General features: G+C 36.4%; 1 protein-coding gene across 2 annotated transcripts in view; it reads left to right on the forward strand.

The window, feature by feature from the left end:
- The first annotated feature begins 743 nt into the window (after window positions 1-743).
- Window positions 744-13,110, forward strand: part of dip2cb (DIP2 acetate--CoA ligase C (putative) b) — a 35,211-nt gene continuing 22,844 nt past the window's right edge. For both annotated transcript variants that reach the window (XM_039694807.2, XM_039694808.2), the window contains exons 1-3: window positions 744-1,139; window positions 12,184-12,255; window positions 12,337-12,441. In XM_039694807.2, coding sequence (XP_039550741.2) covers window positions 1,061-1,139; window positions 12,184-12,255; window positions 12,337-12,441 — 256 coding nt within the window. In that variant the 5' untranslated portion in view covers window positions 744-1,060. The remainder of the gene's footprint in view (window positions 1,140-12,183; window positions 12,256-12,336; window positions 12,442-13,110) is intronic.

Raw genomic sequence — 13,110 nt, forward strand, 5'->3', positions numbered from 1 at the left:
CAAACATGCCAGAATATGTTTATCCTGCTTCCTTTTTGTTTTTGGAGTTTAGACTTTTATCCAACGAGATTTACATTGTTTTTCATCATTTCATGTATTTCTGCATAGCTCTCATCTTTCTCAGGACTGTTAATATAGTTTGATACACTTTTCCAGTTCCTTGAATGGATGGTAAATGCATAAATGTAAATAAAATAAAGACTTTGTGATATTAAGCTATCTAACTCCAGTTGAGTAAGTTACAGATGCACATTTTATTGAACTAGGCTATTGGTTCTTTGATTTGACTGCTTTGATGTCATACTACACACGCACCAGCAGGAGGCAACCTAACATCTCTAAATATTTTAAAAGTTCTTCATGTATGTCCTGTAAAGGTAAAAAACCTATGAAATGAAACAATTCCTAAGTTAAAACATCAACATAGTAAAACATTTAGCATTACATAAATAGATCGAGTAGACCTAGTTCCACTCTTTAGATAGGCTAGCCTAAAAAAGTAAATATTTCAGTTCTGTAACTTTAAAATTAGGCTATGTGAGTGAAAATGGGGCTAAGTGGTGTGTTTTCCCTTTCTTACACTATAACGTAAAATGGATGAGAATCGAAATTCAGTGAATTTCTTCAAAATAACTCCTACTGAGGCATATCACCCGGGGCGTGTTTAATGGCACTGTAGTAGTTATATCGCTTCACACAGATGCCACTTTCCGTTAAAGTCAGTGCGCGCGCGCACTGTCGCTCCCTTCTGCGTTGGTTTGAACTAGCACCGAGGTCACGTGAGCGCGACGGCAGCAGCAGCGGGCACAGTGGCACCGCAGTGGAAACACGGGCAGCTTCGCTGCTGCTGTGCACCACTTTCAATTCTGATTCAGAAGGAAGCCGATGGTAACCGAAAGCCGAAAAAAACCTTCCGGCGATGACGGGTCTCCAGTAACTACTCGCTGTCCATCCGCACTCACACTCATGCGGTCTATTTTTGCACCGTGAAATACACGTTTGACACCGTGTGCCCGTGAGACACAGAGAGGCGCTGAGGCTCGGATGTGTTGGAGTCGCAATGGCAGACCGTGATTCGTTACCGCTGCCGTTGGAGGTGCGCGCGCGGCTCGCGGAGCTCGAGCTGGAGCTATCAGAGGGTGAGTAGCTGCTGCCCGTTTGCCTGGTCAGAGAGGGAGAAAGTGAACGACAGAAGGGAAGATGAACGGGTCAGCGAGCTGGATACATGTATCAGATTTAAGTGAGCGCGTGTTTACATTTGCAGAATAAGACAGAGCGGTTCAGGTGACCTTGGATGAGGACAGAAATGCATATTATAAGACATTATATGACGTTTTTAATACGTTGCTATTTGGGTGTATGAATGAAGGGGTGTCTTTTGGAATTTAAAGTCTCTCTCTCTCTCTCTCTCTCTCTCTCTCTCTCTCTCTCTCGCTCACACGCACACACACACACACACACACACACACACTCGCTCTCTCATATATTATGTTTCCATTCTCCATTCCAGTGAACTGTTCATAAAACGGCCACCGCCTTTGTGAATATAGGCCACGTAAATCAGTTATAAGTGAGGCTCGTGTGTTTAAAGCTTTGGGATGTTCTTCTGGCTATTCTGTGTGTTGTGTATTTTGCACGTTATGCGCTCGCTCTCTCTCTCTCTCTCTCTCTCTCTCTCTCTCTCTCTCTCTCTCTCTCTCTCTCTCTCTCTCTCTCTCTCTCTCTCTCTCTCTCTCTCTCTCTCTCTCTCACACACACACACACACACACACAGATACATACCGGTACTTTAATTTAAGCTGTCAAAGGAATAAGTATACACAATTCATGATAATCATAAAAACAACATTTTCATGGGTACAGTGTTTTCTGACCTCTGTGAATTTTGATCAGCCTTAATTGACAAGGGTTTTCAAACTTAAAAATATAAGGATCCCCCTGTGAGGGAATCCTTCGTGAACAAGGTTTTGAACTCAACATAGCCTATTGAAGCTACATCTCTTCATGTAAACAGATGTTTATGCTTTGTGTGAAGATAAATATATAAAGTGTTGTAAACAGATTGCTTGCTTTCAAAATATTCACTTGTATTTTTCACTGCATCAAAGCAAAACTATAAAATATCATAGTTTAAATGAAGTTAACTGTATGCTTTCAAAACAATATTAGAATTAGTGCATCAAGTCCATCTGGGATTACAGATTAATATTGATTTTATTTAGTTATTAGACGTTAACTGTTAAATAATTATGTCGTTATTTTTTTAAAGCATCCTCACTTTATAGCACTTTTTACACAAGTGCAAAAAACTTTTCACAGTGCTATATCTTAGCAGGTCGCTTTTCTGGATTTAGTCATGTCTTAGTTTTTTTTCTGTTTCCTCATGTAATCCCAGACCGACTCGATGATGATGAGATCAGATCATCCTGGCTTTTGTCAGACTCCTATTGCATATAAAAAAAACTGTATTGGAAATGTAAATATAAACTTGAAACACTGGAAATGTAAACTAAAAAAACTGTATTGGAAATGTAAATGTAAACTTGAAACACTGGAAATGTAAACTTGACAGCAAAATATATAAACATCTAGTTTAATACCATTTTTGGGTGAAAAAACTAACCTGCCTATGTCTTTTGCAATATATATATTTAACTTTTGCATTAGATGCGATTAATCGATTTGACAGCCCTGATATTAGAGAAACATCTTCAATGGTAATTAAAATGTATTTAAAATGTATGTATCATTCCAAAGCAGCTTTACAAAAAAAGCTCATACAACAATTAAGCAAAGTAAAACCCCCCCAAAAAAAATGTACAAAAAGAAAGGTGAGATCAAAATTGTATATATTTTTCACAAAACTGTCAAAATTATTTGACAAATATTCTACATATTATCTCAATAAATGTAAAGCTGCATAAAAATGAAAGAAAAAAAAACTGCATGTATAATCATTATATGAGAAATGGGAAAATAGTTAAAAACTAGTTTTAGATGAATGTAGCATACTGTAGCAAGTCACACCATTGCTGTAAGGAATGGGGACTTAATCCCATTCAGTTAGAAAGTGGTGCCGCATGGCCAGTTAGTGCAGGAGGGAGTCTGTGTTTTTTGGTTTATGTTTCATGTAGATTGCATCATTTCTCAGAGAAGGATGATTCCCCTTATTAGGCCACATCTGCTGCCGTCCCTGTGCTCATGATGAGACAGCGTTCTGTTATTTTGTGTACTTCAATCAGATATTAAATAATCCATCATTATGTTTATTCGCTCACAAACAGTTCAGAAGTTCAGAATGTTCCCATTGACTCCTGACCCGATCAGATGAAGGAGGCCAGGAAACTTATGGGGGAGATGTTTCCCAAAATGCATTATGTTTTGGAGCTTCAGACTACAGTGTTTCATAGTGCATATATTCAACGTAAAATATGTTTGAATAAATTAGCATGGGTGACATGTGCGTTCATAAGCTTTGTTGTATATCATAATATCCTATTTGTGTGTATGGATGGGGGCATCTGTTGTCACTGTTCTGTTGCTTTGGCTTCTGGCCTAGTTTCCACGCATGCTCTCATCTGATTGGCTTTCTTGCCACAGGCAATCGTTTCATTGGTTCACAGTATCTCAGGCTGTGTTCAGATTGGCTCTGCAGACAAAGGCTTATGGGGGCAGAAGAGTCATTCTGGAGGATTAGGGTCTTCATCTGATCAGAACACACACTCATGCAGAATAATCTTGTGTTTATGGGGTCTGATTTTGATAACTGACAAGTGTATGTCGTAGATTTATCTAACCGATTATATGACTACTTTATAAAGAGAAATGTTGCTTTTCCTGTTTCTGAATTATTTTGTTTAAAAAATAATCTGGTGCTGTATATTCTAGTCATATTCCTTTGGGGAGCAGCATTAATGATTACAAACAGGACTGTGTGTAAATATGGGTGTGTATTAGAATTACACCTTTTACTTGTGCGTACAGGTGTCGGTATGGGCTGTATATAGTATACATGAGGTTACTGGCACAATTATCAGTGTTTGCATATATGGGAGTCTGCAGGGCATCCTGGTTATACAGCAAAACACATTTTACTAGCAATAAAAATACATTTTTAGAGATTCACCGATTGCAATTTTCCTGGCTGATTCCGATTTCCGTTTTTTTATATATATATTTTTTTTCTTGTGACCTGCCAATTCCGATTTTCTGTCTAAGAACTATTATTGGCAGCATATTCAAACAAAAATCTTCTTTTCTTCAATGCTAAATTTTGTTTTCATAAAAAAACGGGTAAAGTCAGTAATAAAGTAAGAACAAATTGCAAACAACAACACAAACAAATGCAATAGCATGAAGAGAGCTATCTGTTTCTCGCCTCGTCTGAAACACAAATGAAAATGTTAAATTTTTCTTTTCATACACCCATTCCTGACACAAAGCTGTAGTATGGCTTCAGAAGACTTAGAATATACAGGGGTTGGACAATGAAACTGAAACACTGGCCAATGTTGGAGGTTTCACATCTATATGCCTGGCGGCCAATCTTCAGAGTGAAGCACGGGTGGATCAGTGATGGTTTGAGCTCCAATATCATGACAATCCTGATTGTATTTGATGGACACGACACTGCCGAGGACAACCAAACCCTTCTGGAGGATCATGAGCACCTGATGCTCAAACCGTGTATCAGCATGATCATGCACCAACACACACAGCAAGACTTGTGACAGAAGGGTTTGATGAAGATGAACGTGACGTTGAACATCTCCCATGGTCTGACAGTCACCAGATCTGAATATTATTGAGGTGTTTTGGAGGAGCGAGTCCACCAGCATCATATAGTGACCTGGACACTGTTCTGGAAGAGGAACGGCTCATAATCCCTCTGGTCACTGTGAAGGACTTCTATCTGTCAATTGGTGCTGTATTTGGATGCAAAATGAGGCCCTCACCATTCTAACAAGTTATTGTGTAGTAAAACCAGGTGTTTCAGTTTTTTTGTCCAACCCCTGTAGTGCTCAAGTAGGCTAATATTAACTACTTTTATTAGGGATATACCAGTACAGAACTTTTGGCTGATACGATAAGCAATAATTCTTTTTTCTTTGAAAGCTGATAACCGATATATTGGCCGATAAATTGAAATCCAAATTTTTAGAGAATTTGATTACAAAAACAAACATCTCAGCATTAAAAGCCTGCATGTCTCAAGCACTCAATTATAATGTTCTCATTATAATTTGATGTATGACAGACTTGCGCTGTGCATGTTGCACTTAACTGTATTTTCCTTTTCTCGATGTGATTGTGATTCCAATCATATTTAAAGCAATTCAAAACCATCATGGTGAACAGTGAGTATCTGAAGTGTCTCAGTTGAAGGAAATAATCCTTCCTTTAATAATAATAATTGGTCACATTTTCTTATTTGGTCGATAGCGACAACATCAAAAATGAACATCTATATCTATCGGCCTGTAATGAATGATATGGTAGCCAATATATCGTGCATCCCTAACTTGTATTATGCTTTTAATAGTGCTTTTATGTCATTTTTGGAACTTGAAGGCCAGTCACGTTTATTGTATGGAAAAGAGCAGCATGATCTTTCTTCAAAGCCTTTTTGTTCCACAGGAGATAGTCGTACAGGTTTGGAATAACATAGGGGTGAATGAGTAAATACGTAGTGTCTGAATGAACCAACCCTTTAAATGGGAAGTGTTTAATTTTTCATTAATACTTTCTCAGTTGGATGTGCAGAAACCTTAAGTAAACCATTTGTGGGTTTACTTGCTGAAGAAACTCTATGGAAAGTGTAAAACTCTATGCTGTAAACTCTATGGTTCTATTAAAACATTACTGTTCGGTTGAGTGGCCTGATTTAGCAGCATTAGCTCAACCAATGGCACGAGTTTGGGGGAGGACACTATACCTGTTTGACCGAACAATGGATGGTAGGGAAACCGGTTTGAAAGCAATTATTATTTTTCAATTACAGTTGAGTTGGTAATTTTGCCTGTGGGTTAGTGTTTGTGCTACCCATGTTGTACTGGTAAACATGACAGTTTGAACTATGGAAGGTCATCCTGAGCAGGTAGGCCATATTTTCAGAACATTATTAGAGGCCCAGAGATTATGCAGTTCACCTCGTTTAGTGATTTTTTTCATCATCGTTCCAGACCTGAATGACTTTCTTTGTAGCAAGAATGACTGCCAAATGGAGCTTTCAAGAAGACAAAACCACTTAGTATCACAAAAAGCATATTCCTAGTATTCTGAACCTGTATGGTATTAGTTTTACAGTAAATGATGAAGGACTTGCAGTAAATCCACGTAATTTTCTGACATCTTACCCTCCTGTGCGCTGTTAACTGTTGCGAATGCAATGAATCATTGAGAAAATGAAGTGTCAGTGAACTTGACTATTTGAGAAGCAAATCATGATTTAGTCAAAATGAATAATTTAGTGTTATTTTGTGAACTGGACAGATCTGAAGAATCAGCCATTGTTATTCCTCTCAAGAATGTGCCAACAAAAGCAATAGTGGAGATTCAAGATTTTCAATGAATAATAATGATTTCTGTCTGTTCCTAACACAAAACCACTGTATGGCTTTAATAAAAGACTTGCAATATAGTGCATGGGTTGTATGGATCACTTTTATTGTCATTTTGAAGCTTGACAGCCCCTTTCATCTTCATTCTATTGAAAAGAAGAGACAGGATATTATTCTAAAAATTAATCTTTTCTGTTCCACAGAAGAAAAATACAGGTTTGGGACAACATGATGGTGAGTAAATAATGGCAAAATGATTCCTTTAAGACAAGATTCACCATTTCTAGGACTCTCATTCACCTTGACTAAACTATCAGTAAGCCGTTCACCACTTACCTTTCCTGCTTTCATAACCAACTGTCTACTTGTACCACAAACAAAGTCGTTCTGTGTTGCAGCCCAAGGCAGTTTGAAGCCTAAAACAAGATTCAGTAGCTCGACTTGTCTTTGTTTGGCTCTGTTGTTATGCTTTAATGCTTTCTTGGTGTAGTGCTGTGCTTTGAATATGTTTTTTTTCTGCCTGATTGAGTAATTACGCTACTTAGCCATTTTTGGTAAGAAAGGCTTCGTCCATGAATTTGAATGTTGAATGTTCTAGTGTAGGCCTACTGTGCGCAGACTCTGTCAATGTAGAGGTGCTGGCAAAACAGGGTTTGTTGTACTGGTATAGCAGATGGACCGTTCAGTGTGAAGCAGATCTGTTTGGCTGAGAGAAGCTGCTTTTCATTCATCTTTAGAAGAGATGCGAGTCTCATTTGTTTTTTTCAGCCAAACCCTTTTGGCCTAAAGTATTTAGGTCATTTACAACACATTGATTCATGTTAATGGTTCTCTGATGTCAGTTAATGGTCACATGCAGGTAAACAAATAAAACGTTACATTTTTTTTAGTGTTTTTTTTATTTTGAAATAATACATTTGTTTTAGTTTTACATTTTTATTATTTTAGTAACTTTTAGCTTTTTATCAATTCAAGTTTGGGAAACCCTGGTTGGGAAACATTATTGAACATTCAAGTCTACATTCACTAAGCGAATAAAAATGTAGAAATGGCACAAATTAACACGTTTTATTGTTCTTTCCAATGGACTAAAAATATTTTTTTTGTTGTAAATGATCTCTGAGTGTCCATTTGTAATGTTTAGCCTCATAATGTTTATTAAGTGAACAAATAGATAACCTTTAATACTTGATATGTGTGTGTGTTTATTGGGGGGTCGTCATGGGAAGTTACTTTTTCCACAACTGCAGCTGTCCAAAAGCCTGTCATGATGCTATTTTTATTCATTCTCTCTCCCTCTCTCTCTCTCTAACACACACACACACACACACACACAAACACACGTATATATTCACATGTACAGCTTACTGCCTCAAAGAGATCAGCCATTTCTCTTTGATTATTACAATTATTAACGGGAGTTTTCTAAAAGTTAATGTAATCATTTAATGTTGTTGTTTTAGAAGGAATTTTATACTCTGTCTTTCCAAAGGATTCTGTTCTCCCCTAATTTCCATGCTTTTGCATTCATTTAGAGCTTCAGGCAACATCAGAGCAGTGTGTGTGTGTGTGTGTGTGTGTGTTTGTGTAAGACGTGACCTACATACAGTTTTATCATTCTGTTTATGATGGTGTTGGCATTAGTTTGGGTGGTTAAGCTCTCACCTGCTAGTCTTACATCTTTAAACAAGAAACCTGCAGAAGCAGTACATCAGCCAGAAACTGCAGTTCAGAGGTCTCATCTTCTGTAAGACAGAAATATCATGCAATTTCATGAATTAAGGAATTCATTAAAATGGATGAAATTGTTGGTCATTCAGGTTTGAAATAATTAAATAATAATAAATGTAATAGTTTTCATCACAATTATATGATTGAAGACATTCTACTTAAGGGTCATGCATCATTTCACATGATTAGATCTTATTTTAGAGCTCAAAAAAGCGATTATGTCAAATCATCATTTCCAGTTACACTCAGAATAATCATTTTGTTAAACAACCCTGACACAATGTCTAGAGTGTCGCTGAACCTACAAAAGGAAGCAATCTGTACATTATTAATAGTGAATCAATAATCCGAGGATTGAAGGTCAGATGATTGTCATACCTTCAGTTAAAGTCTGAATGACTATAAAACTAAATTTATCATGCCATTCTTATCATGATCTCTACTGCAAGCCGAACTCTCTGACGGGACACAGCAGTTCAGAAACTTTGACTGTAGTGTATACCAGATTTTACAAGCTGAGGTCCTCCTGCTGGGTAGGACCCTCTCTTTCACCAAACAGCCCATATGTTGAATATAACCTGGATTTAGCAAGATGCTGGCAGCATTTCTTTGGGCCAAATGAAAATTCAAGTCAAGTGTGATGTTTGTGCATACTGTAGCTCGTGGTGATCGTGGGAGTTCTGGAGAGAAGTAGTGAAATCTGATTTGGAAATGAATAGGGTCTGTATACAGCTTTAAAAGCTCAGATTTGCCCAGATTATAAAGTCTTTAATTGAAATTGATTTACATACAGTAAAAAAAAAAGTAATATTGTAAGTAATACAACATTACTCCAGTCTTCATTGTCACATGATCCTTTAGAGATCATTCTAATATGCTGATTTCAGGGTTAAGAAATATTGTTTATTATTATCAATGTTGAAAATAGTTGTGCTACTTAATATCTTTGTGGAAACCATAATATATATTTTTTTATGGGTTGATAAACAAAGTTCAAAGTTGTTTGAAATCTAAATCTTTATTATACATGTCCTTACTGTCACATTTGATTTGATCAATTTAAAGGGATACTCCACCATTTTTTTTTTTCATATTAAACTATGTTATTCCCTTAACTAAGACGAGTTGATACTGTCGTCTTAAAATGTATGTATTAGCACCTGAAATGTACATATTAGCACCTAAAATGTACATATTAGCACCTGAAATGTACATATTTATTTACACCTAAAATGTACATATTAGGACCTAAAATGTACATATTAGCTCCTGAAATGGACATATTAGCACCTCAAATGTAGATATTAGCACCTAAAATGGACAAAAGTTTACCTTTTGAAAAGGTACAGCCCCAGTGACCGCTTTTGTATCCTTTTTTTCTGAGAGTGTAGATCAATATACACTTGAATAAAGCAACACTATCTCTAGTCAGAGGTCACTAGCACTACTACAGATATAATCCAACAAATATTTCTTTCTCTAAAAGTAGCCTTGGTTTGGTCATATCATGGTTTCCCATGTACACTTAGCTAGAGTAACATTACAAATAAACAGAGGTAAGGCTATTTAGGTTGTTCAATCAACATTCTGTTGTCCTGAATGGAAATTCCCTAGTTTTTAGCCTTTATAGTGTAAGTACACTTGAACCTGTGCCAAGTGTTAGCCGGATCTCTAAAATCGCAGTTGTTGTGCCCTATGCTCCACTCAAATGACTTTAGACCGTTACTAACCTGACACCGATTTGTGAACATAATACTAGAGTTAATAATTTCAGAGTAAGTCAGAAGAAAATTCAAATGTAACAATTTATTATTAGTCAGGTAAATGTATCGTGCCAATTATTACATAATCAATTCAAAGATAATCAATACAAAATATTAAATGTTCAGAAATAGAGTAAATGATACAAACCTGACATCAGAAAATACTTGAGGACACTCAGTAATTACTAGCTGATCTGACTACAGAATCGCACCTGAGCCTTTTGCAGCATTTCTTTAAATACCCAGCCCAAGACAAACATCCTCCAAAAATGGAGACGAGCTAACAATGGAAATACGTTTAAACTCTGGCCTATGTCAGCCATTTTGTCTTTATTTTTCCTCAAGGAGTTAGACAAATCTTTATTTGCGCAGTTTCAGTGAGTCCAAAGGCTCATCTTGCGGGGACCTTTTACTCCTCTAATCTTTGACATGTGGTGCATTTCAGAAGACTCTTTTTGCGCAACAATGTTTCAAGTAGAGCTGAACTGTAGGCTGCTTTGAGCTCTGTTTAACAAGGTGTTTTCTCTCACAGATCTGGCTAAATTCTCACAGCATTCTCTCTGATCCCAAGCGTGTAAATCCCACGAGGGCAACTGTTTCTGAGAAACCTTGCATCAACAATCCTCCCACAATCATTTGCTCAGATCACATGCCATTACGTGGCAATTCTAAATGATCCCATAACCCGAAAGTAACTAAAGCGTCGCAATGATATATGCATGCTTTCTAAATGGAATTAAAAGCTATGTTTGGTTTGCTTTGACAAGCAGCCGTATCTAATAGAGTGGCCACGGAGCTTGTGTTCAGTTGTGCGTATGTATGCGCAAGCACTCATGAGACTGCATGTGTTATCTTGGATTTGATTTGATTATGCGTGTGTGCATTTGCTCAGGTTTTAGTTTATGCATATGTTATCTTTGTGGACGTATATTATGTAAAGCTCAGTGCAGATTGACCTAATAACCCAGTTTATGGTGTGACGTTTTGTGGTTTTCCCCTTCAGGTCTGTGTACAATCAAACCTTCTCATTATATTAAATGCAGAAATGTATTTAAAGTTCAGATTTTCTCTCTTGTCTCGCACTCCCTCTGATGTTATATAAAAGAGGAGGAATCTCATGAGAACAGGGCCACCATGTCTTCATTTCCTGCGTGTCTCTAGGGGGGGCTACCACACCTACGTATATTACCATGGATATCATTTGTGATATTTTGGGATGCAAGCACGCAGCATGTTTACACTTATGTTTGTTTACTTGTATCCATCAGCCACACTAACTCAGTCAACACTGAGCCATTCGGGAAAAGAGTTTAAAATATTAATTTGAGAAGCATTTCGCTTATCAGTAACTCGGCTGTTCCACTGTGTATTCTGTGTTGATTTGCTGAGATTACATTATAATGTAATGTTATACAGCTGCATTGCACACTGAGGTCTATAGGGGTATTAAGTTACACTTCATGACTTGCCTTTTTGAATAATCACATTACTATCCAACTTCTCATTTACACTTGGTCACATAAATGCCTCTTTTTTTAGGGTTATATGATTTTCTTTGGAGAAAAAATCAAATTGTTGTGATTTAAAATACAATAAGATTATTTAATAATAATAAAAGTGCTATAATAATAAAAAGAAAGGATATTTTCAATTAGTATTATTATTAAATAAAAAATAATTTTAATATTTCACATTAAAAATAGTATATAAGATAAATTAAATAATAATAATAATTGTATTTTACAATCTTAATTTCTACAGTACATGTTCAAACCTTAAACAATCATGCCGTGGCTTATAATCACACTATGCCATATTGTAGTTCTATTTCGATTAATCATGAAACCCTCTTCAATATTCCTCTGGTATTTGGAAATATGACAGAATTCACACCAATTAGTGCATTTTTCTGTTAAACGTCCTCTCAAGCCCGTTTTAGGTTCGCTGATGCTCCATCCATGTTGTGTCTAAAACCAACTTCTGAAATGATTGATTGGCTATCCATCTTAAATTCGTCTTGGTGAGCATTTTTATCCCCATTCTAGGTCCATGAGGAACTGCAGTGCCTGATGAAACGCTTCAATGTTGGCAGTTTAGTTTGGTTAATGGTTACCTTTTCTTTTTTTCAGGTGACATCACGCAGAAGGGCTACGAGAAGAAAAGATCCAAACTTTTACAAGCTTACCTACCTCAAACACCAGGTAACACAAATACCTTACTTCACACAGCAGCCTAGTGTTTATTGTGTTTTGGCTACAGTTGTCCCTCTGTGTTTACTGTAGGGGCAGAACGCCGCATCCCTGTCACACCATCTTCATCGTCTTCCTCATCCTCCCGTTACCAGCGGCGACGGTCCACTGGCTCAAGGGACGAACGTTACCGCTCAGGTGAGCTAGAAGACACAGATTTACTCAGACAAACAATCTGATTTTCATTTCTCAGACATAATTCTCACTCTTGAGGCAAAATTGCCACCAAAATGAATAAAAGGTCCTAAATAAGTTATTATCTTTTATAATATACAATATAGTCAAACAATATCAGAGTTTTTTTTTCTGAATAGAAGCGCATTGAAAATCATTGAAAATGATATTGATTTTAAACGACTGTTCAATAAACAAGAGGTTATTTTTAAGTGACTTACATTTTAGACACAATGCTGTCAATATTGTCATTTATCAATAAATGAATCCACATTTTTGAACAAATTGGTCTAATGAAAGATTCAATTATTCTCTCATAAAGACAGTGACTTCAGGCTCTGTTCCTGAATGAACCAGTTGTTTGAACAAATACCGGCGGTTTTAGTTTCATATTTAAAAGTTAATTTTAATTTCTATATTAAATGTATATTTAAATGCTTAATCTCATAACAATTTATGCAGTTTACATTTGCATATGCAGTTGTAATTGGAATTTCTTAATTTTAATCAAATTCAATTTAATTTACTGATTCAATTTAAACATTTCCTATAAAAGGAGATGCTATACTATGTTTATTTTATATATATATTAAAACAAAACTGTATACACAATAAAAATCTAAATAAAATTAT

This window comes from Pimephales promelas, chromosome 5 (genome assembly GCF_988280905.1).
Source record: "Pimephales promelas chromosome 5, fPimPro1.hap1.1, whole genome shotgun sequence".
NCBI classification, from domain to species: Eukaryota; Metazoa; Chordata; class Actinopteri; order Cypriniformes; family Leuciscidae; genus Pimephales; species Pimephales promelas.